The 22,718-nt window shown below is 37.8% G+C and overlaps 1 protein-coding gene across 1 annotated transcript in view; it reads left to right on the top strand.

Moving 5' to 3' along the window:
- MALRD1 (MAM and LDL receptor class A domain containing 1) overlaps positions 1-22,718 on the top strand; it is a 600,618-nt gene that overhangs the window by 387,298 nt on the left and 190,602 nt on the right. The window contains exons 31-32 of the mRNA XM_047755391.1: positions 10,621-10,749; positions 21,348-21,509. Coding sequence (XP_047611347.1) covers positions 10,621-10,749; positions 21,348-21,509 — 291 coding nt within the window. The remainder of the gene's footprint in view (positions 1-10,620; positions 10,750-21,347; positions 21,510-22,718) is intronic.

The raw sequence follows: 22,718 nt of genomic DNA, 5'->3' as shown, positions 1-22,718 counted from the left end.
TAATTATTTAATGTCCATCAATTTTATGACATTTTAGCTCATAAGAGAAATGTGGTTTGGGGTGGCTGAAAATAATAATTTTAGATTACTTGTTACAGCATTTTTGTACTTGCATTTATATTTTTGAAAAACAACCAGCTAATTTCCAATGAATTAGCTAAGAAAGTATTTTCAAGATAGCCTTCAAACCCCCTAGAATTTTAGCATGTAAAGATCTTAGCAGTCTAGAGTGTTTTAATGATTTCATTCTAGGTTACTTGAGGGTTTTACACACAAGTGGGAATGTAATGTGGGAATGGAAATAGGCTTATGGACAGTTGATTTAGTGATTATTCTATCACTCTATAGTAGTTGTAGTAGAACAAGAAACAAACACAGTAAATAACTTCTGACTTGGTTATTTATATATATATATATATAAATATATGACATATCATATATATGATAGTTTTCCATTTGGTCAAAATTAATCAACTATTTTTATATAGTATACTTAAATAAGCATATATCCCTACTATGTATTAATATTTTGAACCAGCCACAAATGCTTCAGTATAATTTCCATGCAAAAATTACCTGAGCAAAGGAAAAAGAAATAGAATTTTGAGACAAAAGGTAAATAAGAAATTGAATCTGCCTCCTTTTGCCATTTTCTATTAGCTATAGATGATATTGGTGCTTCAAGGTGCAAATTTCCTCTTATGCCTCATCTCCAGTGGAGTGGAGATAAACTTAAGCAAGGTGTGCCCTTGCTACTTAATACAGCAATTAGGAGTTCCTGTCGTGGCTCAGCAGAAACAAATCTGACTAGCATCCATTAGGACACAGGTTCGATCCCTGGTCTCGCCCAGTGGGTTAAGGATCTGCCATTGCTGTGAGCTGTGGTGTAGGTCACAGATGAGGCTCAGATTTGGCATTGCTGTGGCTGTGGTGTAGGCCAGTGGCTACAGCTCTGATTCAACCCCTAACCTGGGAACTTCCAAATGCCACGGGTGTGACCCTAAAAAGACTATCTATCTATCTATCTATCCACATACATACACACACACACACACACACACACACACACATATATATATAAATTAGAAAATTCTAATTAAGTCTAAACACAAGACATCCTCCATCCATTATGAGTCTTCAAGTTAGAGTCGGAATCTGGCATGTAGACGGACATTTTTAGTGAAGGGCCACCTGTGAATGATGATAATTTCTTTGAGTATGTTTTTTCTTCTCTTAAAATTTAATGTCTCACACCAAATCTGAATTCCTGAAAAAGAGTATTTATTATCTCAATAGTCCAGGTTGCTCTGCTTCATTTCTCTTTACCTTATCTTTGCTTTCTGCCTCATGTCATCACACACTGTGGACCTACTTGTCTGTGTAGCAACCAATAAATTACATCATTAGCTGTGTTTACATAGACTCTCAAGCTCATAGAATACATTACATCTCAGAAATTATCTTAGGCGGTGATAATAATTATCATGCAGCTTATTTATCCTCTGAACAGTTTTCAAGAGGTGATAGTTTTCTTTATTTTTAACTGCAAATTTTGTAGGGATGATTTTGCCAAATATATTTTCAATTCATTAAATGTAATTCTTAGTCCTTAGTACTCATAGAAGGTTTATAATTTACTTGAATTAACCGCCTCCTCTGATCATAGTGGTAAAGTCCAGACAATTTTACCAAACTTAAACACCGTTCAGCAAATATTACTTCATCGCCAAAAGGTGCCTGGGCTCTGTGTATAGTAGGGACGTAGCAATGACTATAACAAAGATCCTTCCTTCAAGGACCCTTTCATTTTTTCCCCTAGGAAAGTATGTTTAGTTTGTCTGTTGTATAACGGATAAATCCAACAGAAAATGTGTCAGTATAGTGTATTCTGATACGTCATGTTGTCATTGGTATTATCCAGGACACCAGACAGCTAGATGGATAAGTGAGACTTGGAAGAAGTAACACTTAACTTGTGGCTTATTGGAATGGACATTTGAGTAGGATGCGAGAGGTATGCAGTTTATTGGTTAAAAGTCAGCATGAATCCGGCTTTAGTAATTTGAATAACATCTGTTTCCTTTAGTAATTTAAATAATGTGAAAAAATATAGCACCTGCTTCATGGAGCTATCTTTAGAGTTAAATGAGTAAATATTTGTAATGTGCTTAAACAGAATGAGACATGCAACCCGTTCTCCCTAAGCATCAGCATCAGCATCGCCATCAGCATCATCATATCCTAGTTGTAGTAGGGGAGGCCACAGCTGTAACACATAGGTCATCATTCAAGTTCATGTCTTATTCACCTTATGGTAGTTAGCAGGTGCACAGTTTAGTGGAACAATTCTTCTCCCGCAGTTATTCAGGGACTCAAGCAGCTCATCATCTCTGACCTCCAAGGTCCACGACCATCACATTTCTGTGCAACCAGAAGAGGAAAAGAGCGTGATGAGCAATGTCTGGAGGTTTGTGTGGTTTCACCTGGAAGTGGTAACTCCTCCACTCACAATCCGTGAATTAGAACTCCCCCTCATGGCCCCACCTAGTTGCAAATGGAACTGAAAAATCAAGCGCCTGACTGAGCAGCTACCACCCAGCAAAAGCTACCAGTGGAGCTTTTGCAGGTATGCGTCATAAACATCCAACTCTCTCCACCCCATGGCTGCGGAAGGGTGAGGGCGTAAAAACAAAAGAGAGACCAAACTAGGTGAGAAAAGATGTTAGGCTTCCACGGACCATGCACAGATGGGCATGGTGAGGTTTAGTAGGAGACTTGAAGTAGAAAAATGTAAAGTAGGAGGCTTCTTTTGAAAGAAGAAATCGCATTTTTGGTCACATTCAGTGTGTCTGATATGTTATAGAGGAATCCAGCGGCAAATGCATCCTAAGTGTCTAAACTCAGGAAAAGGGACAGATTGGGTTGTAGATAACAAGTCATCCACCCCCAGTTAGCAGGTAAAATCATGCCAGTAAAGGTGACACTCAAAGAAGAGCAAAGGGTCACAGTTTGCTCTGCCCACATTCAAGGCCTGGACTGGAAAAGGAGCCAAGAGAGAAGGAGGGTGAAGATGAGAGAGGGAAGCAGGAAGATGGTGCCCAGGAGCTGAGGGAATTGAGGGTTATAAGGAGGAAGGCATTTTTGGCACATTGGATTCCGCAATAAAGTCCATAATGGAAAGGGTTCACGTTTCTTTTAAGATGATAGTTAGGAAATTACCAGACGACTGAGCAAGGGTTCTTTTAGTGGAGTATTCGGAACTGAAAAAGGATGAGTAGTGAATGAGGACCCCTGAATCATTAAACCACGAAAAAAATGCTTCTTCAAGCAGAAAAGCATCGTGGTCCTTGTCAAATATATCACTTCTGAGTTATGTTGTTGATTTCACTTTATTTTCTCATTTCCTTTTCTTTCCTTCATTGTAGGCCTTCTGAAAGGCCTTTTGTCTCAACCTTTAAACCAGTAATTTGATGTATCTAGCGTTTAGGGTTCAGCAGTCTTCTGTCCTTAAATTACAGGGACAATCTCTAAGGAAAACTAGGTATTTCAAATATATTCAGATTTAAAAATAACTGAAGATAAAAATCTAAGCCTCGTGTCTGAAAAGAGGGATTGGTAGAGTTCCCCTTGTGGCTCAGAGAGTTAAGGACCTGATGTTGTCTCTGTGAGGAGGCAGGTTTGATTCCTGGGCTCCCTTAGTGGGTTAAGAATCCAGCATCGCACAAGCTGCCACAGAGGTCTCAGCTGCTGCTCAGATCCTGTGTTTCCATGTTCGTGGTGTAGACCGGCAGCTGAAGCTCTAATTCAACCCCTAGCCCAGGAGCTTCCACATGCCGTAGATACAGCCCTAAAAAAAAAAAAAAAAGAGAGAGAGAGAAAGAAAAGAGAGAGAGAGAGAGAGAGAGGTTGCTATGTATCATTTTCTTTCAAACAAATAGAGAATCAGTTTAGAAGGTCACCTTTTGCTTCAAAATATGAAAAGTTGCTCTTTAGGATATTTTCCACTTCATATACACCTTGCCTCTATGTAGCACAGGTGGAATCACAATTTTTATCTTTCCCTAAGCTCTTGCTATCCTCTAAGACACAGTCCAGTAACTCCGATAACACTTCTGATAATTTTGGCACAAACCGAACTTTGCTGTCACTGAGATCACAGAGGTTACAGTCTCAGATGTGTTGTTCTCAATTGTCTGATAGGTGCAGCGACCTTCTTAAAACCTAGCAATTTTTCTAACATAAGATAGGTCTAAACACTCATTCATGCTGAATGGGAACTTTGAAATGTAGTATTGTTATTTTCTGGACATTTAAAAATACTAGTTACGAGATGTCATCAGCAGTGTCGAGATTTCCTTTTACTTGCAAACTTGACCCTCACATGATTGCTAGGACAAAAAAAGCACTCAGTGAAGGAAGCAGTTCATCTGCCAAGGAAGAGTTTAGGATTTGCATGATCTTTCCCAAAACAGTTTTTTTTTTCTTGAGCCTTTTTTTTTTTTTTAAGCCTAAATGTTATTCTTCAAATAAGACTGAACTTTCCATATTTGCAATATGTGGCCAAACTTACTTGATAAGGAAACTGAGAAGAATGAAGACTTATAAAGGGCCTGCTTCTCAGTTGAGTGGTCTGGCCTATCATTCTAATTGGCTAAATGACAAGCCAAGACATTTTGAAAGGTCATCAGCTAAATAAATGTATTACATATTTATTAACACGCCAGTGCAAACCAGAACTACATTTTATTGTCCTCTGACAGCAAGCCGTAAATATCTTCATTAGCCCTTAATATCCTATTTTATTAATAACTTTTCACCACCAGATTATAAATTGTTTGGTGGTAAAAACTGTCCACCAAGGTGTCTGAAAATTGTTTAGTATGTTTTTCTAGGATGAATAAGTAAAGATACTAAATTGATGATGTCACTAGATATAAAGATGTACAGCTTTGTAGGATAGAGTGATTATCATTATTTTCATGTAGAGATTGATATTAAATGACTTATCTAAGGTTACATAGCTTTTGCAAGAATGGAGATTCAGATCGTTATATTGATCCACACATTTGGACTTTCCATTAACAATCCATATTTATTATTCAGTATTACAAGCTTCGACTAAATGTACACTTTTACTTAGTATGATAAAACTTTTGAAACATACCTAGAATAAAAGCTATCCAAAGATAATTTATCAACAAGTTAAAACAGACAAGTGACAAGGAAAATTTATACAATAATAAACAAAAAGAAACCATGTTTATGAAAAATTTCCCTCTCCTAGCCATGACAAATATTTCTTAATGTTTCTGTTTCACTGAATGCACTCAAATGTTCATATACATTTCCTTATATGGGAACACAAGATAAGAAAAGTGATATATGCTACTTTCAGGGGGGTATTGTAACCATAGGTCTACTATTGGACAAAATGCAAGTCGCATAAAGTTTACATTAAATAAGAAATATTCTTTGTTGTATAGCAGAAATTGAGAGAACGCTGTAGATCAACTATAATAATTTTTTTAAATAAGGAGCATTATTTGGAGAAAATTGTTTTACGGGGACTTCCTTGGGGTTACTTTTAGAATTCATGATAGAAGGTATTGACAGTATTAAATATTAAATTTATATTGAAAGTTAGACAACAGAAGAATTGACAGAATCATATAGAATGTGTTTCCCATTACAACAAACATGTAAAAATATTTGAAAGGCATTTATTAATACTCTAAGCCAAAATTTTAAAAAGAAAAAGAGAAGAAAATCTACCAGCCCTAGAACCAAAGAGGGGACTCAGACATAGTTCAAGGTGGAAGCTAACTTGGGGCTTAAAGTACTTGGGGACATGGACATGGAGTGTGGTATCTGGAACCTGGAAAGCTAGACAGGCACTTCTTATATAAAGCCTGGTGGTCCTTTTAAGGGAACCACAGAGAAATCTGCTGTCTATCCAGGGACTCAGGAAAAAAGTGAAGAAAAACAAACAAACAGAACAGGAGCTGCCAGAATGAAACCCAAACCTAAAATGTGTGCCCCACCACAAACAGAATAGTATGTGAATGTGATAATGAGGCCTCCAAAACAACACATCAATGTTAAAATTTCTAGAACCAAAGAAACTTTAACAACGATACATGAAGCTGGTGTAAATTTATGGACCACATGCTGTTGGGATCATAATACAAGAGAGAGACAGACAGACAGGAAGAAAGAGCATCAAATAAAATAGGCAGGATAGAAACTTTAAAAAAATTAAATTTAACTTCCAGAAATTGTAATCGAAGATACACATCAACAGAAAAGTTAAACTTATAAGAGGCACAACTGAAAGGTAAATCATCAAGTGAATGTGAGCTTACTCACCAGAACACAACACAGCAAGGTAAAACAAGGGGAAAAAATACAGAACAGAAACTGAGACATGGCGGATAAAATAAGTGAATCCAGCACTTTTAATAGGAGTTCCAGAAGCAGAGAACAGAGACATAGGGAAAGACACTAACTGAAGAGAGAAAACTGATCATTACCTTTAGTTGAAAAATGGCGTGACTCCTCAAGTTATCATAGCATAGAAACAATGCCACCCTCGTAGCAGGGAGCAACCTGGTACCCAGATACTTGTTGCCAACCGCTTCTCCAGTAAATGGAACCAGGGCTTCTTGGAGAAATGGCTGATGGCTGATTCTAGGACTGGGTCAAAAAATATACAAGATAAGCCTGAAGCAACATATGGTGCTAAAATATAAAGCAGTGTGAAAAAATAAAATAAAAATTAAAATGAAAAGCTGCTTTTATAAGAGTATGTCAAAGGGACACAGGAGCCAACTAAAAGAGCTCCTTTTGACCAGAACTGAAATAATTTGAGCAAATAAAATAAAATAACATTGTATTATGACTCAAATTATAAAATAAATATCCTTGATTCCATAGTGATATAAACAAATGACTAAATACCTATGTGAATGGGAAAGACAAATCTCCCATATGAAAGGGAGAAATCCAAGAAAAGCAAGAGGAATATATAGAACTAATCCACTAATCCATTTAATTAATCCATAAATTCCAAGTCATGTATGTAGAGTCTCTGCTCTCAAGAAGGGAAGCATAGATCTCTACTCCAAGGGTATGGTCTGCACAGAGTGACTTCCTTCCAAAGAGTATAGTGTGGAAAGGGATGGAAAAAAATAAGTAAGTTTAAAGTGGAGAAACATGGAGTTCCCGTTGAGGCTTGGTGAGGTAAGGACCCAGTATTGCCTCTGTGAGGATGTGGGTTTGACCCCTGGCCTCACTCAGTGGGTTAGGGATCTGGTGTTGCTGTGGCTGTGGTGTAGGCTGCAGCTGCAGCTCTGATTCAACCCCTGGCCTGGGAACATCCATACGCCCCTGCCCCCAAAAATAAATAAATAAAATAAAAAGTGGAGAAACATGACAAGAACTGCATCAGCCAGGGGGACAAGGTCACCATGAACAATGATGAATCATATAGTCTTCCTCCCCTATACCTCTAATCCTATATTATCATATGAGGGGAAATTTAAATTCCAATGGAAATCTTACAAAATAATTTGACCAGTACTGTCCAAATTGTAAAAGTTATCAAAAACTAGCAAAATGAGAGAAACTGTCACAATGAGGAGGAGCCCAGGAAGACATGACATTATCACCTGAATAACATGGTCTTCCGAGACGGGCAAGGATGGCCACTAGATACAAAGGTACCTTTGTATCTTTCCGAGGCTAATATTCTGCGTGAGAAATAAAGGTGCTTCCAAAAATGGGTGCCAGTGTGGAAGGTACTGTCTGACATCTCAGAGCATATGGATACTTGAAGAAGATGATGAAACAAGTGTGTGTCCGCAAATATAAGCTGTAGAATGATTACACCTACTTCTGGGTGTAATGAATCCCGTGCACAAAACAGTTTTAACCCAAACCATTTAGTGCAGGTTTATATGGGCAAGGATTTCTTTACCATAAATTCCATTTCAAAGAGTAATTTTAGTTGGCATCACTTTGAGTTTGGTGACTGTTCGTTTAGACCCACAGTGGATTAGTCCTGTATATTCCTCTTGCTTTTCTTGGATTAAATATTCATTTCTTATGGCTGCATTATTTTGCAGGCCTTTTCTTCTTTCTATGACTTTTCAGATTACCATTGCTTTTAGGTCTTTAGGACTCTACATATTAAATACATATGGAATCTAGTAGGTTTCATATGCCATATTCTGCCAGCCAGATTATCTTCAACTTTCACTTCTGAGCACCAGTGTTCTTTCCAGTCTCATATCATTAACTGTGTAATATGTGAAATGATCTTTCATTTCACATATGTATCCACCAGGCCAATAGGTACTGCTTTTACCATTTTGACTAAATGAAGAGATTAAAAATGGCTAAACACATACAAGACATCCTCACTGTTAATTTCTAGTTACCATGCTAACAGTAGTCTAACTGACTATATCCATGCCTTAAAGAAGATCTACTTTTCTTAGGATTGCAGTCTCTTTTTATTTTTTCTTGGTGTAACTCTTATGCCATAGATATTCCAGTCTATGCTCAGTTTACTATAATTCAAAGCACTGACTTCAGTTCTCTTTGTGATTTTTCTATTCTATATTGTTAAGAAAAGAAGCCTCCTTTAGAGATGTAGTCTATTTTAGTCATATCTTTTAGAAAGACTATGGAACCAATTATTTAATTATAAATCAAAAAAACATTTCCCCTGTGGAGTAATTATGACTCCACAGCCTGTAGCATAGAAAAATAAAATAATCTCCAATGAATAGACTTGCATACCAAAAAGTGTCCACACACTGCTCGAGGTTAATTGTAAATTCTCACTAGTGTTAATTAAAATTACGTGGCAAAGATTCTAAGTCACTCAAAGTACATGACCTTTCATTTTTTGATCTTACCAATACCCATAGCCAAAATATTTGCTGTTTCCATAGATACTCTCTTTTCAATCTTTGTATTTAGACTATATTTTGCTGGTAATTTTTTTTCTGAAAATTATTCAAGTTTTAGCTATTATGGGGATGATTTAAAAACTGTGGGAATGCACTTTTATCAAATCTGTAGATTTGTACTAATTTCCTTCCTGAAAATCTGCCTAGCCTAGCCTGGAGTCACTCACCCCACCTCAGACACACTAGCCTGAACCTGTAGTAGTCTATGTAACAAAAGAATTGCTGAGCTTTATTTAATTTGTTGAATTTGATTTTAAAAAAGTTTAAGACCTCGATGGATTTCACTTTGAAGCTGTTGAAGTATTATCATTAGACTTCATATCAGTTGAAATGATATGCAAGTATGTGAATTGCTTTGAAAATTCTAGGTCCATTTTCTTTGCTATGTCCCCTATAGATGAAACCATTATGCCTTCAGGTATTGTAACCAACATTTAAAAAGCATGAATTGTATATTAGGTGCTTTGTTCAGCCCAAGAAAACACAGCAAAGAATCCTGTGTCAAAGGAGCTTAGAGTCTGGAGGGAAAGAAAGACATGTAAATAGGTCTTATAAGAAGGGGTTGGAGTTCCCTCTGTGGTGCAGTGGGTTAATGATCTGGTTTGTCTCTATGGCATTGCTAGTTCCATCCCCAGCCTGGCACTCAGTGGGTCAGGGATCTAGCAGTGCCACAGCGGCGGCGTAGGTCACAGCTGTAGCTCGGATAAGATCCCTGGCCTGGGGACTTTCATATGCTGTGGGGGAAGAAAAAGTAAACTAGGTGTTTGTTTGTTTGTTCGTTTAGGGTCACTACCTGCAGCATATGGAAGTTCCAGGGCTAGGGTTCAAATCAGAGCTTCGGGTGCTGACCAACAGCACAGCCACAGCAACACAGAATCCAAGTCATATCTGCGACCTACACCACAGCTCAAGGCAATGCTGGATCCCCTGACCCACTGAATGAGGCCAGGGATCGAACCCGTAATCCTCATAGATACTAGTCACGTTTGTTACCACTGAGCCACAGTGGGAACTCCAGGTAAGCATTTGATATGGAAATAAAAGTGTTCTTAGGCACCATAAGGGAGATAAGGGAGTGTTCAGCCCAAGGCTTGGATGGCAAAGAGAAAGTCAAGACAAGGGCAGAAAGGTAAGTCATTTCCTTGAGTCTTTCCTCCTTTCCTTGAGATCGAGCAGACCACCAGGAACACAAGAGGGAATGGTCAGTACACGAAAGGAAGCAGCATTTGTGAACACTGGGAAAAATGCAGAGCAAGTGGCATATTTGTGAAGTCCTCAGTCCTGGGATAAAGTTTACCTGCAGGTGCTCAAGAGAAGAGTTGCAGAAAAAGAGCCTGTAAAACTAAACTGGAACCAAAACCAAAAGATTGTTAATGCCTTGATTAGGAGTGTGACTTTATATACTAGACAATGGTCAGCCCTTGGTTGATGAAGAGGTATTTTGGAAGTACAGTCTATATTACTTGCTAAACAATTCCAGGTGGGATGAAGCGAGGGAAGCTGTCTGGAACTCTCCCTGGACAAGTATTAAAATCTCTAACTTATCAGATGAGTGTGGGGTCTATAACAAGACTAAAAGAAGTATTCAAATGTAATTAAAGTGTGATAGAATGATGTTTGTGTTTGTGATTTTGTTTTTCTTCAGTGGGAGAGACTTCTGAGATTTGCCCAGAAGCCACTGATTTTTTGTGCCACAACAAGAAGTGTATCGCATCCCACCTTGTCTGTGACTATAAACCAGACTGCTCTGATAGGTCTGACGAAGCTCACTGTGGTAAGTTTATTTGTCTGTTCTAATGCAGCCAGTTAGCACAGATGTTCACTTTACTAGTAGAGTAACATATTGGCATTGATGACTGCGAAAAAACGTTCTTTTCATGCACTAGAGTGGATTTAGAATAGCCGTAATGTCTTTCCAACTTCTCTATGCAAATATTTAAATGGCAGCCCTTTCATCCTTTTTACTCTCATACTGAAAACTACAGCAAATCACCTTACAAAAGTTTCCCATTTCGCCACTGTATAGACCTGTGTGCAGAGTCAAAATTAACATTATCAGAAACTGAACTGGCAGTTTACATTTCTTCATTAGTTTTCATTACTGTTTCCATTCCTTTCCTCCCCAAATGGTTGGTTTTATAGATGAGGCAAAAAAAATGAGCACTTTGAATAAATACAAGTTTTATAGTTAATTTTATCAGTTACATTGCACTGGAAAAAGAGGACTAGATGAGGACTCATTTTAATTCAAATTTTAATTCAACTGATTTTTAAAGTCATGTACAAAAACCAAGTATGTGGAGCTCCCATCGCAGCTCAGTGGAAACAAATTTGATATTCATGAGGACGCAGGTTTTGGTCCCTGGCCTCACTCAGTGGGTTAAGGATCCAGTGTTGCCATGAGCTGTGGTTCGGGTCAAAGACATGGCTTGGATCTGGCATTGCTGTCACTGTGGCGTATGCCAGCGGCTACAGTTCTGATTCAACCCCTAGCCTGGGAACCTCCATACGCCACAGGTGCAGCCCTAAAAAAAAGACAAATTAAAAAAATAAAACCAAGTAGGTAATTTTATTTCTTTTTAAATTTATTTACTTATGTATCTTCTTTTTCACGCACCTGCAGCATGCGCAAGTTCCCAGTCTAGGGATCAATCCTGCGCCACAGCAGTGTTCTGGGCCACTGCAGAAACAATACCAGATTCTTAACTCGCTATGCCATAAGGGAATTCCCAAGCATGTAATTTTAAAATGTGAGCACATATTTAAATCCAAGTAATTGTTTGTCATATGTCCTAATGATGAGCATTCATATGGAATCTTGATACCATATAGGCTATGGGTTGGAGTTACCAGTTGCTTCATAATCAACTACCCTAAAGGAGTAGTGGCCTAAAGGAGTTTCATTTGCTTGCAGTTTTGTGAGTCAGTAATTCAGGAAGGAGTCAGCTAGGCAGATTGTCTCTGATTCACAGGGCTCAAACGGGTATGGCTGGAAATGGAGGGTCACTTCCAAAATGGCTTTCTCCCATCCACATTTGGCACATGTAGTTTCTTTGGTTCCTCCATCTGACATGGACTCAACCTCTAGGGTCATCCATGTGGGTTGAGCTTTAGATAACGTGGCTATCACAGGTTAGTCAGATATCTTACATGGGATTTGGCTTTTTACCATGTATTGATTTAAAAAAAAAATACACCACCTAAAAGTTGGGAATTAAGTTTTATTTGGCAGACTTTCTGAGGATGTAAGCCCTGGAGGCAGCCTCTCAGATAGCTCTGGGAGTGCTCCCTGGAACTAAGGTAGGATAGATAGGAATTTGGTAACAAAGACCAGATTGTGGGAACATGAAAAGATTACTCTTAATTGAAGAAAACCAGACATCTCAAGTTGATGAATTTGGTGCTTTTCTATATTTGGGAAGATGCAAGAGTCTGAGCTCACTGAACCCATTCCTTTGATAGGCACCTCAGCCATCTGGGGCCAGTATCCGGTGCTTTTCCTTCCTGGGTCCCCTTAAGGTGCACTGTTGGGGGCCGCTGCTGTGGCTGAGGGCTTGATGGCTGGAGTCCTGTTGTTTCCACCTAGAGTTCCCTCAGGGCTCCCCATTGGGGCAACAGTCATAGCCAATGGCTGCTGCAGCATCTTTTGTTTAATGAGGTGAATGTTCCAAGAGCAAACATTCCAAGAGCCTGAATTAAAATAGCGTGAGTATTTATGATTTAGAAATTCCAGAATGTCACTCCTGGTTCTTCCTAAAGGTCATGCAAACAACAAAGTCTAGTCTAGATTCAAAGAGACAAAGGGAATAGACTCCACCTCTCAAGGGGAAAATATTGCACATGTGCTGGAAAGGAGTACTGCGTAAGCTGTGTTTAAAGGTTTCTTTTTAGCTCAACATTATTTTTATTCCTTAGGATGATACTGCAGCAGTGCTTCTGAAATGGTCGTTTGCTCTTTTTTGCATTTGCTATTTTTTTTAAAATTGTGGTAAAATTTACATGCAATTGACCATTCAACTCTTTTTACAGTTTTCCCGTCCTTACAGTTCAGTGGTATGAAGTATATTCATATTGTTGTGCAGCCAACACCACCACCCCTCCCCAGAACTTTGTTTTTTATCCTGAAAAAGTGAAACTCTGTACCAATTAAACAATAACCTGCCATTCTCCCTACCCTTCCAGTCCCTCCCTGACAGCCACCATTCTACTTTCTGTTTCTATGCATTTGATGACTTTAGAGACCTCATACAAGTGGAATCGCAGTATTCGGCTTTCTGTGACTGGCTTATTTTACTTAGCAAATTATCTTCAACATTCATCCCATCTTTTAATTTTACTTTTTTTAATTTTTAATTTTTAAAAATCCATCTTAGTTTTAAATCAGGCATAACAGAAAATAAAAAGTGATTGATACTTTTTTCAACTGTACTCTGTACTACAGTATTATCTTAATTTTATAAACTGTATCTTCTCAAATGAAACCTAAAATACATTAAATAATACTTCCTAGTGGTATTTCTAGCTTCTTTTAAGTATGCCAGAATATGTGTATATTTTTGATATTTCCTATAAGGTTGATTTCAGTGGAATTCCAAAATAATGGTCTGAAACATTTTGAAATCACCGTTTTCCCAGAAAGACATAACAAGTAGAGCATTTAATAATCACCAGTAAAACATTAAAAACTTGGCCAGATTTATAAAGGTTCTAAAGGAAATATAAATTGAATATGATGGCCTTGAACATATGTAATGGAGTGTGGGGCAAAGACAGCTATCAGAGGCATGTAGAAAACCTACTACAGATGGTAAATTATCTTCCTCTCATGTCAAAATGTACACTGAAAATGTTTATATAGAAATTACACTCTTCCATTTATTCCTGGTATGGGCTAGGGCTGACTTTCTAAATATACATGAAAATGAACAAGACATAGTATTAGGCTTCAGAAATTCACTTTCTACTGAGGAAAAAAAAAAAAAACTGGAGGAAAAAATGTCTTAAAATGTTCTTTGTGTTTTAAAAGAGTAGTTAGTCAATGAAAAGATTCCTGGTTAGTTTTTAGTTGTGACAAGTACTATCAGGAATAAAGTTAGCACAGCTTATTTGGGGAGGACGTAAGAAGAATGGATGTGTATGTGTGTACACATGTATGTGAAATATAAAAAGAGAGTTTAAAACGTTAGAAAGAGTTACAGGTGTTGTGCTTTTTCCAATGTGAATATTGCCCATGTTCTTTTTGCTTCAGTCAGTTTTTTTTTCTCTCCGAGTACCTTATATGGTTTTTAGTTTTCCCACAGCTAATTGAGGTATTGATGAAAAACACAGAGGCAGTTTTGAGAATTAGAAACTGAAGGCAGTTGCATACTCATGTCTGTTAGTGTTGCCTACAATGTTGATGAACAGCTGCAAGGAGTATTTGAATTTATTAAAATAAAAGTAACATGTTGTGAGATGAAATGGTTGCTTTCTTAAAACCTCTTGATGGATATTGTTCATACCCAGAAGGAACATGGCACAGGACCCAGAGATAAACAAGTGACGCATTGATGCTGCAAATCGACTCCATCAATATTTTATGTTGATGGCCTTTTGGATATATTGGAGGCATCAGGGCTGGATTCCTGCAGGCAGAGAATCTATTGAGGATAATGGAATAAATTACAACATTTTCACAGTGACCTTTGGATAGATATAAGGAAAGGATTGACCTTTGGGGGCATTAAACTGAAGTCTTCTTTTTGACTTTGACCATCACTTGTTGAGCAATTATTTAAATTCTCAGAAACTCACTTTCCTTATCTATATAGTAGGAATGGTAACATAGGGAGTGCTTTGAGAATTCAATAATATAAAGAATGTATTTGTTCAGGCTTTTAGGATTAATGTTAGCCTCTTCCATTTCATTATCTTTATATTCTCTTGAAATTTGTCAGTCACTGTGAATGCCTTGTTTACATGCCCTTTATACTTCTCAGACAATAAATGTGGCTATTCCTAGGACTAAATTTTTACTGTAGGTTATGAGCAAAGATAAATTTTGTTTTTACATCTCTACCTCTTGTTGCAAACCTGCATGACTTATAACAAGTGAGATCGGTTCTTTGTAAAAGAAACAGTTACATTCAAAAAGAGGCTCCTTTTTTTTTCATGGAAGGAAATTGCCACTAAAACATGTATGAAGTGTGTCTTCTGTTCTAGACAAGGGCTGCACAGAGTGGGGTGAATACTTTCTTTCTTGCCTCTTACAGTGATGACCACCACTAGTCAGTCAGGTCACTCTTTCCCACTATATCCAGGTTCTCCAAAATCTTTCTCAATGAAGTTTTCCAAGAAGCCATTTCACAATGAGGAGCAATTATTTCATAGTCCTGTGTTATGTATTATGGTATGGCACAATAAGGTAGCTATGTGGATGTGAGAATTAAAAATAATCATGGAGCCATCTCTTTAAAACATATGAGTTGATTAATATTTGTACTGACCATACAACCATATGGCTGAATATTATACCAATGGAAAAATGCCAGTTATTTAAAAGAGTATCAGTAATGCTTTGAATCCATTCATGGTATCATGGTAAAGATGATACTTTAAAAGATATTTTTTCTAAAGCAGTAGCCATTTTGAAATTATTGATATCTATTAATCATCAAGAAATATTACAAAGTCCTCATATCATCTATCATTCAATAATTAGTATAGGACCACTTATGGCTTATTTAGTGCAGTTCAATAATACCTAATCACATGGAAAGGTTTATAGTAATTCGGTGATAAACAACACTTAAGGTGAGAGTGAAAAATAAAGACTAACTTTCCAAATGAATAGTAACAACTATAATTATTCTTTTTCTTATCATTTATTTATACATATGTTTTTTCTACTGTACAGCATGGTGACACAGTTACACATACATATATAGATAATTTTTCTCACATTAAGTGTTCCATCATACGTGACTAGACAGAGTTCCCAGTGCTACACAGCAGGATCCCATTGCTAATCCATCCAGAAGGCTACATTCTGCATCTATTTACCCCAAGCTCCCAGTCCCTCCCACTCCCTGCCCTTCCCCCTTGGCAACCACAAATCTGTTCTCCAAGTCCATGATTTTCTTTTCTGTGGGAAGATTCATTTGTGCCGTATATTAGATTCCAGATATAAGTGATATCATATGGTATTTGTATTTCTCTTTCTGACTTACTTCACTTAGTATGAGAGTCTCTGGTTCCATCCATGTTGCTGCACATGGCGTTATTTCATTCTTTTTATGGCTGAGTAGTATTCCATTGTGTATATATACCACATCTTCCTAATCCTGTTGTCTATCAGTGGACATTTGGGGTTGATTCCATGTCTTGGCTATTGTGAATAGTGCAGAAATGAACATGCAGGTGCATGTGTCTTTTTAAGGAGGGTTTTGTCCAGATATATGCCCAAGAGTGGGATTGCTGGGTCATATGGCACTTCTATGTATAGATTTCTAAGGTACCTCCATACGGTTCTCCATGGTGGTTGTACCAACTTACATTCCCACCAACAGTGCATGAGGGTTCCCTTTTCTCCACAGCCCCTCCAGCACTTGTTATTTGTGGACTTATTAATGATGGCCATTCTGACTGGTGTGAGGGGGTATCTCATGGTAGTTTTGATTTGCATTTCTCTAATAATCAGTGATGTTGAGCATTGTTTCAAGTGTTTGTTGGCCATCTGTGTATCTCCCTTGGAGAAATGTCTCTTCAGGTCCTTTGCCCTTTTTTTTTGTTTTGTTTTTTTGGTCTTTTTGTCTTTTTCCAGGACCACACCTGCCGCATATGGAGGTTCCCAAGTTAGGGGTCTAATTGGAGCTGTAGCCGCCTGCCTACGCCAGAGACACAGCAATGCCAGATCCAAGCTGCGTCTGCGCCCTACACCACAGGTCATGGCAATGCCGGATCCTTAACCCGCTGAGCGAGGCCAGGGATCAAACCCGAAACCTCATGGTTCCTAGTCGGATTCGTTAACCACTGAGCCATGATGGGAATGCCCTCCTTTGCCCATTTTTCAATTGGATTGTTGGCTTTTTTGCTGTTGAGTTGTATAAGTTGTTTGTATATTTTAGAGATTAGGCCCTTGTCAGTTGCATCATTTGAAACTATTTTGTCCCATTCTGTAAATTGTTTTTTTTTTGTTTTCCTTTTGGTTTCCTTTGCTGTGCAAAAGCTTGTCAGTTTGATGAGGTCCCTTTGGTTTATTTTTGCTCCTATTTCTGTTGCTTTGGGAGACTGACCTGAGAAAACATCTGTAAGCTTGATGTCAGAGAATGTTTTGCCTATGTCCTCTTCCAGGAGTTTGATGGTGTCTTGTCTTATATGTAAGTCTTTTGGCCATTTTGAGTTTATTTTTGTAAATAAAAAAATCAAAAAATACACAAATACCCTGAGAATTGGCATGACTTGGAAGGAGAACAACAGGACATAAGTTGGACATTCAGGAAGAGTAGGCTTTGCTAGATGAAATGGATGAGAGAAGATATATTAATTAAAATGCTTAGAGAAGAAATTCCAACTTTGACAGGTATAGAGAGCCTAGAAGTCCCTGATAGTTGCCTATCCATTGCTTTTTTTTCCCTTAAAAACATACCTCCAATTTTATGGGGGGGGGGGCATCATTACCAGCCACAAACACCATCTTCTCCAGCCTTGTGTGTAGCTACCAGAGGCCAGTGAGATACACATGGGAATTTGGGGATGGTATCTTTCTCAGAAAGAAAAATCACCAGAATAGAAAAAAAAAAAAGGTGTTTTTTTTTTGTTTTTTTGGCGTTTTTTTTTTTTTTTTTCCCCTATTCCTGTTTCAACACCTTGAACATTTGAGATTCTGGGAAGCATAACAGTCATCTTGAGAGCATGAATGAGCCTGAGGATGACAAGATGACAGAAAGGAAAGATGGAGGAGTTCCCACTGTGACTCAGTGGGTTAAGAGCCCTACATAGTGTCCATGAGGATAAGGGTTCAATCCCTGGCTTCTCTCAGTGGGTTAAGGATCCATCATTGCTGTGAGCTGGGGTGTAGTTTGCAGGTGTGGCTCAGAACTGGCATTGCTGTGGCTGTGACATAGGCCAGCAGCTGCAGCCCTGATTTGACCCCTAGCCTGGAAACTTTTATATGCCACAGATATGGCCTTAAAAAATTTTTTTTTAAGTAAAGATGGAAAACATATGCTTCATAACTGCATATTTAAACCACAATGTCTGCCTTAAACTGACATCTTCCTGACATATAGTTAATTGAGATAAGTGAATTCCTGTCTGTTTAAACTATTATTTGTGTTCTTAGTTACTTGGGACTAAGTGCATCCATCTCTAACTGATACAGACAAAAAGGAAACTGTATACTCTCAAATAGCAAGAAGTTCAAAACCAGGAGAGCTCTAGAATTATTTGGTAACTTTTTTTGTCAAAAGTGTAGATCTATGTGCCCACTTTCATTCTTTATGTTCTGCCAACTTCAGGTAACTGACTTTCTTATAAAGTCAGTTCCCCATGTAATCTCCTCAGTCCCAAGCATCACATCCTTGTAGTGATATCCTAAGAAAGGACAGATAGATTTTCTTCCTTTTCATTTATTTTTAAGAATAAGGAAAACTTTTCCTAGGTGTTTTTTCCCTAGTAAGTCTCATTGTCCAGAATTGCATCCTGAGATTATCTTAATCTAGTCAAGACAAGAAATATTTGAACTTTGTATCGTGATTGTAAACCAACCATGAGCCACCTCTGGAGCAATGGTGAGGGCTATTTCACTCTTCAAACAGAAACCCGAGGGTGAATTCCTAGAGGAAACTGGTCTGAACAAGAGAGGGAAGGAAGGACTGACATGTGAGCATCCAATTGCTAGAGAAAATATACGAGAGTGAGAGAGACGTAGTTCAACATTAAAGTTGAAAAAAGTCCATTTCCATTCAAGAGATAAGTTTCTGAAAAATTTGGTTAGAGTAGAGGCAGTTGTGAAGCCAAGACAGATTTCTGTCTAATATATGCTTTGCATCAAAAGAAACATTACTGTAGTCAAGGCTAGAGATCTTGAGGGTATTTCCAAACAATGTGAACACCTGAATACTCTGAGCAATGGAAATAGCATGAGAGCAGTCTTCAGGGTGATTAATTTGGTTTCAGTTTGTAAGGTTGACAGAAGGAAGCTACACTAAAGCAAGAGGCTTAACATGAAGCAGAGGCTTAAACCAGTGGAACTGGAATATGGGCTATGGAACTGCAAAGAAGAGAATGAATGAAATGTGTTCTCAAAGGGAGAACCTACAGGTGTTAGTGATAGATTAGATATGGAAATAAAGAATGTAGCAGTGAAGATAAATTCAGAGGTTGAATCTTTAGAAAGAGAAGGAGGATGCATGCTTTGACATTAATAATCTCAGAAAGAAGACATGAGTTCATTTTAGGCTAGTTAGTTTTGAGGTGATGATTATGTATTCCCGTGGAATGTTCAGCAAACAGTTGTACACCTGTGTTTCATTGTGGCTGTAGATTTATAGGTCATTTGCACAAAATTGTGAAAGGTCATGAGAAAGAAGGAGTAAAGATACAGAGAGGGAGAAATTAAAGCAGATGTATATGTAATTTTTTAACAAGAGGGACACCCTAGCTGAATTGGCAAGCTATAAGAAGGAATTATAGAGAATGTGAGATTGAAAGACGAGGAGAAGTTATATAACTTCGGAATAATGGAGGCTGTGGAATGCTAATAATAGAGTCTAAGTCCTTGAGATCATAAGCCAAGATGAACCCCCCCAAAAAAGAAAGGTGACATAATTTGAGTTAGAGAGACTAAAATATAAGAGAATATGTCCTGGTTGTGTAGTTATCTTTTGAGTTAAAGATAAGGTCATATATTAAATAAAGTGAAGCAGGAGGGAGGAGGGTAGTTACAGAGAATATGAAATGGTATCGAATAATTATCATAGGGCCTGTGGGTCAGGAAGTCAGTTTCACAGAAACTGTATGAGACTTCATTCTAAAGATCCTATAATGACAGTCTTCTTTGTAACACTGGAAGAGTCTGCATGTTTGCTGTTGTGTTAGCTAAACACCTGGAGAACCAAAATTTTCACTCTTACCTATATTGTGTAAACATGATGTAAACTTATCTGTATCGCATAATAGTGGCATGATAAGCATGAAAAAAAAGATATATAGAATCCAGAAATAAGCACATGCAAACCAATGGATCCTAAAGTCATGTAGAATGAACGAAGGAGATGGACATCTTTAGAACTGATTTTAGTTTTTAGAAACAAGATGTAATCATGCTAGAGAAATAAAAGACTGCTGTTTTGTGAAAATGCTCTTAGACATCCAGAAAAATCTTCTATACAAATATTAAAGCTTTGTTTGCCGAATGTTTGGCATCCATTTTAACAGCACATTTTTCCTCTGACGAAGAGTTTCTATATATGCTCATAATAGTTTTATGTTAAGCAAAAGTTATGAACGAGAAACCATCTGGAGAATAAATGTTAAATATAATACAACCTTCATCTTTCTAAAGAGAAAAAAAAAAGTCTATGACAATCTAAGTTGATTCACACTGATTAAACTATCCAGTAATTCACTCTGTCTCTATAACACAGTTTTTACAGTGAATGCTCAAAAATAATAACTGCTATGCAAAAAGAAAATTAAAGAGAAATGAAAGCAGGTATCAGGGTATAATGATGGCACTTTCCACAGATGACTAGGTAGTAGACATTCAGTTATTATTGAGTAATTTTTCTCATTGTGAACAACTTAATTTTTTAATGAGCTATCAATCAAACACTTTCAGAAAAGGACTTCTTTCACATTTAGTGACTGGCTCTGAAGTGTGGTGCGTGGGTGATGGTTGTCGTAGGCTGAGAGGGTTTCCTACTGCACAGTGGACTACTTCTCCTCAAGGCACCTTTTCTTTCATTAATGAGTTGTCCTCTCTCATGGGCTATGCTTTTCGCGTCAGAGTGAACAGAAGGGCTGAATTAAACATCCAGACACCTGGAGATATTGATTTTTCTGACCTGAATTATCTGTAGTAAAGTATCATGATGTTATGTACATTGTTCATGTGTACTCATAGTTTTATCTATTATCTAAATGTTATTAGTCATTCTGTATAAATCTTTAGTAGCTAAATGCCAGTATTCATGCACTGCTTATATACCCTGTGATTTAAAAAAGCTTCAGTGCACAACTGATAGGTCCAATGAGTGTAAATTCCCTGGCTCTTTAAATTTTTAAATAAATAGGATAAGCAAATACCAATTTAAAATCATCACAAATCTAGTGTAACATCAAGTGTGACATCCATTTCCAGAAAATTCCACTAACATTTTGTTCCCTTAGGCCAGTACACAAGCACAGCAGGAAGCTGCAATTTTGAAACAACTTCAGGAAACTGGACCACGGCTTGCAGTCTTACTCAAGACTCTCAAGATGACTTGGATTGGGCCATTGGCAGCAGAATTCCTACTGAAGCTTTGAGTCCAGACTCTGATCACACACCAGGTAAATTCTGCAGAGATAGCCAGGCCAAACAGCCCACGAGGCTGGAAATCTGCTTTTAACTGTTTGTGTGAATGTCAGAGTGCCTTTTTTATGTAGCCTTTATGAAAAGAGAATTAGTCCCTTCCATTTAACCCCTGAATTATTTAATAGACCTAGAACTGACCTTGCTATGATAAGTAACTCCATGACTCGTATTTTGAGACTCACAGGTTTTATTAACTCTACTGTAAAGATGACCTTCAAGTCCCCAGTTGGGGAAGTGGCGAGTAGGGAGCATTCAGATTCACACATGCAGTAGACAAAGGTACACAGTTGGCATGCTGCCACAGTGGTCAGTGAGCTGGCCACCAATTTCATTCCACATCCACTGAAGTGCAGGTGCAGAGATTTAAAAGGTAAGTGGTAATGGAAAGAATGATCATGAATAAACTCTGAACAAGTTTTGCCTCCTGCCTGTGATTTGCAGTGATTGTAATGTTAAATGGTTTTACAGTTAATAGAGTCAGGGTAGAAGTAAGCTTATATTTTTATTTTCTTTGACCCTGAAATCTTGCCTGATATCTAGCACTTTTCTTAGGAAGTTAACTTTCTCAGGAATAAGAATATTTTTTTATTGATAACTTTTCTTAGGAGTAAAACTTTTCTTAGGGATAAAATCTAGCTTTGGGATAAAAAATAATCTTAAATATTCATGATGGTTCATTTTATGTGTCGACTTGGAGGGTGTTGTCAGATGAGGTTAACATTTCAATTGGTGAACTTTGAGCAGATTACCCTCCATCACCTGGGTGGGCCTCATCTAATCAGTGGAAGACCTGAATAGAACCAAAAAAGATCAGCCTCCCCAAGCCAGGGATAACTCACCAGCAGACTTCCTTTGGACTTCTTCTGCCCTGTTGGATTTCCTGGGTCTCCAGTCTACAGACCCAGACCTCAAATGTGGGGTTTGTTGCCCTCTACAATCGCAGGAGCCAATTCCTTTCTATATCTATACACATCCTATTGGTTCTGTTTCTCTGGAGAACCCCAACTCACACAATATTCCTCAAAACAACCCAAGCGTAGGCCCAATGAAAAATGACAAGTTTGCATAGAATTAAAATAACTCTTCATAAAAAATGTATCCAAGATTGGCCCAGCCATTTTAGGAAACAGAACAATCATTTTACTATTTCTATATTCTGGGCAGAATGAAAATATCATGTTCAG

This window comes from Phacochoerus africanus, chromosome 12 (genome assembly GCF_016906955.1).
Source record: "Phacochoerus africanus isolate WHEZ1 chromosome 12, ROS_Pafr_v1, whole genome shotgun sequence".
NCBI classification, from domain to species: Eukaryota; Metazoa; Chordata; class Mammalia; order Artiodactyla; family Suidae; genus Phacochoerus; species Phacochoerus africanus.
This window is presented reverse-complemented; position numbering and strand designations above follow the sequence as displayed.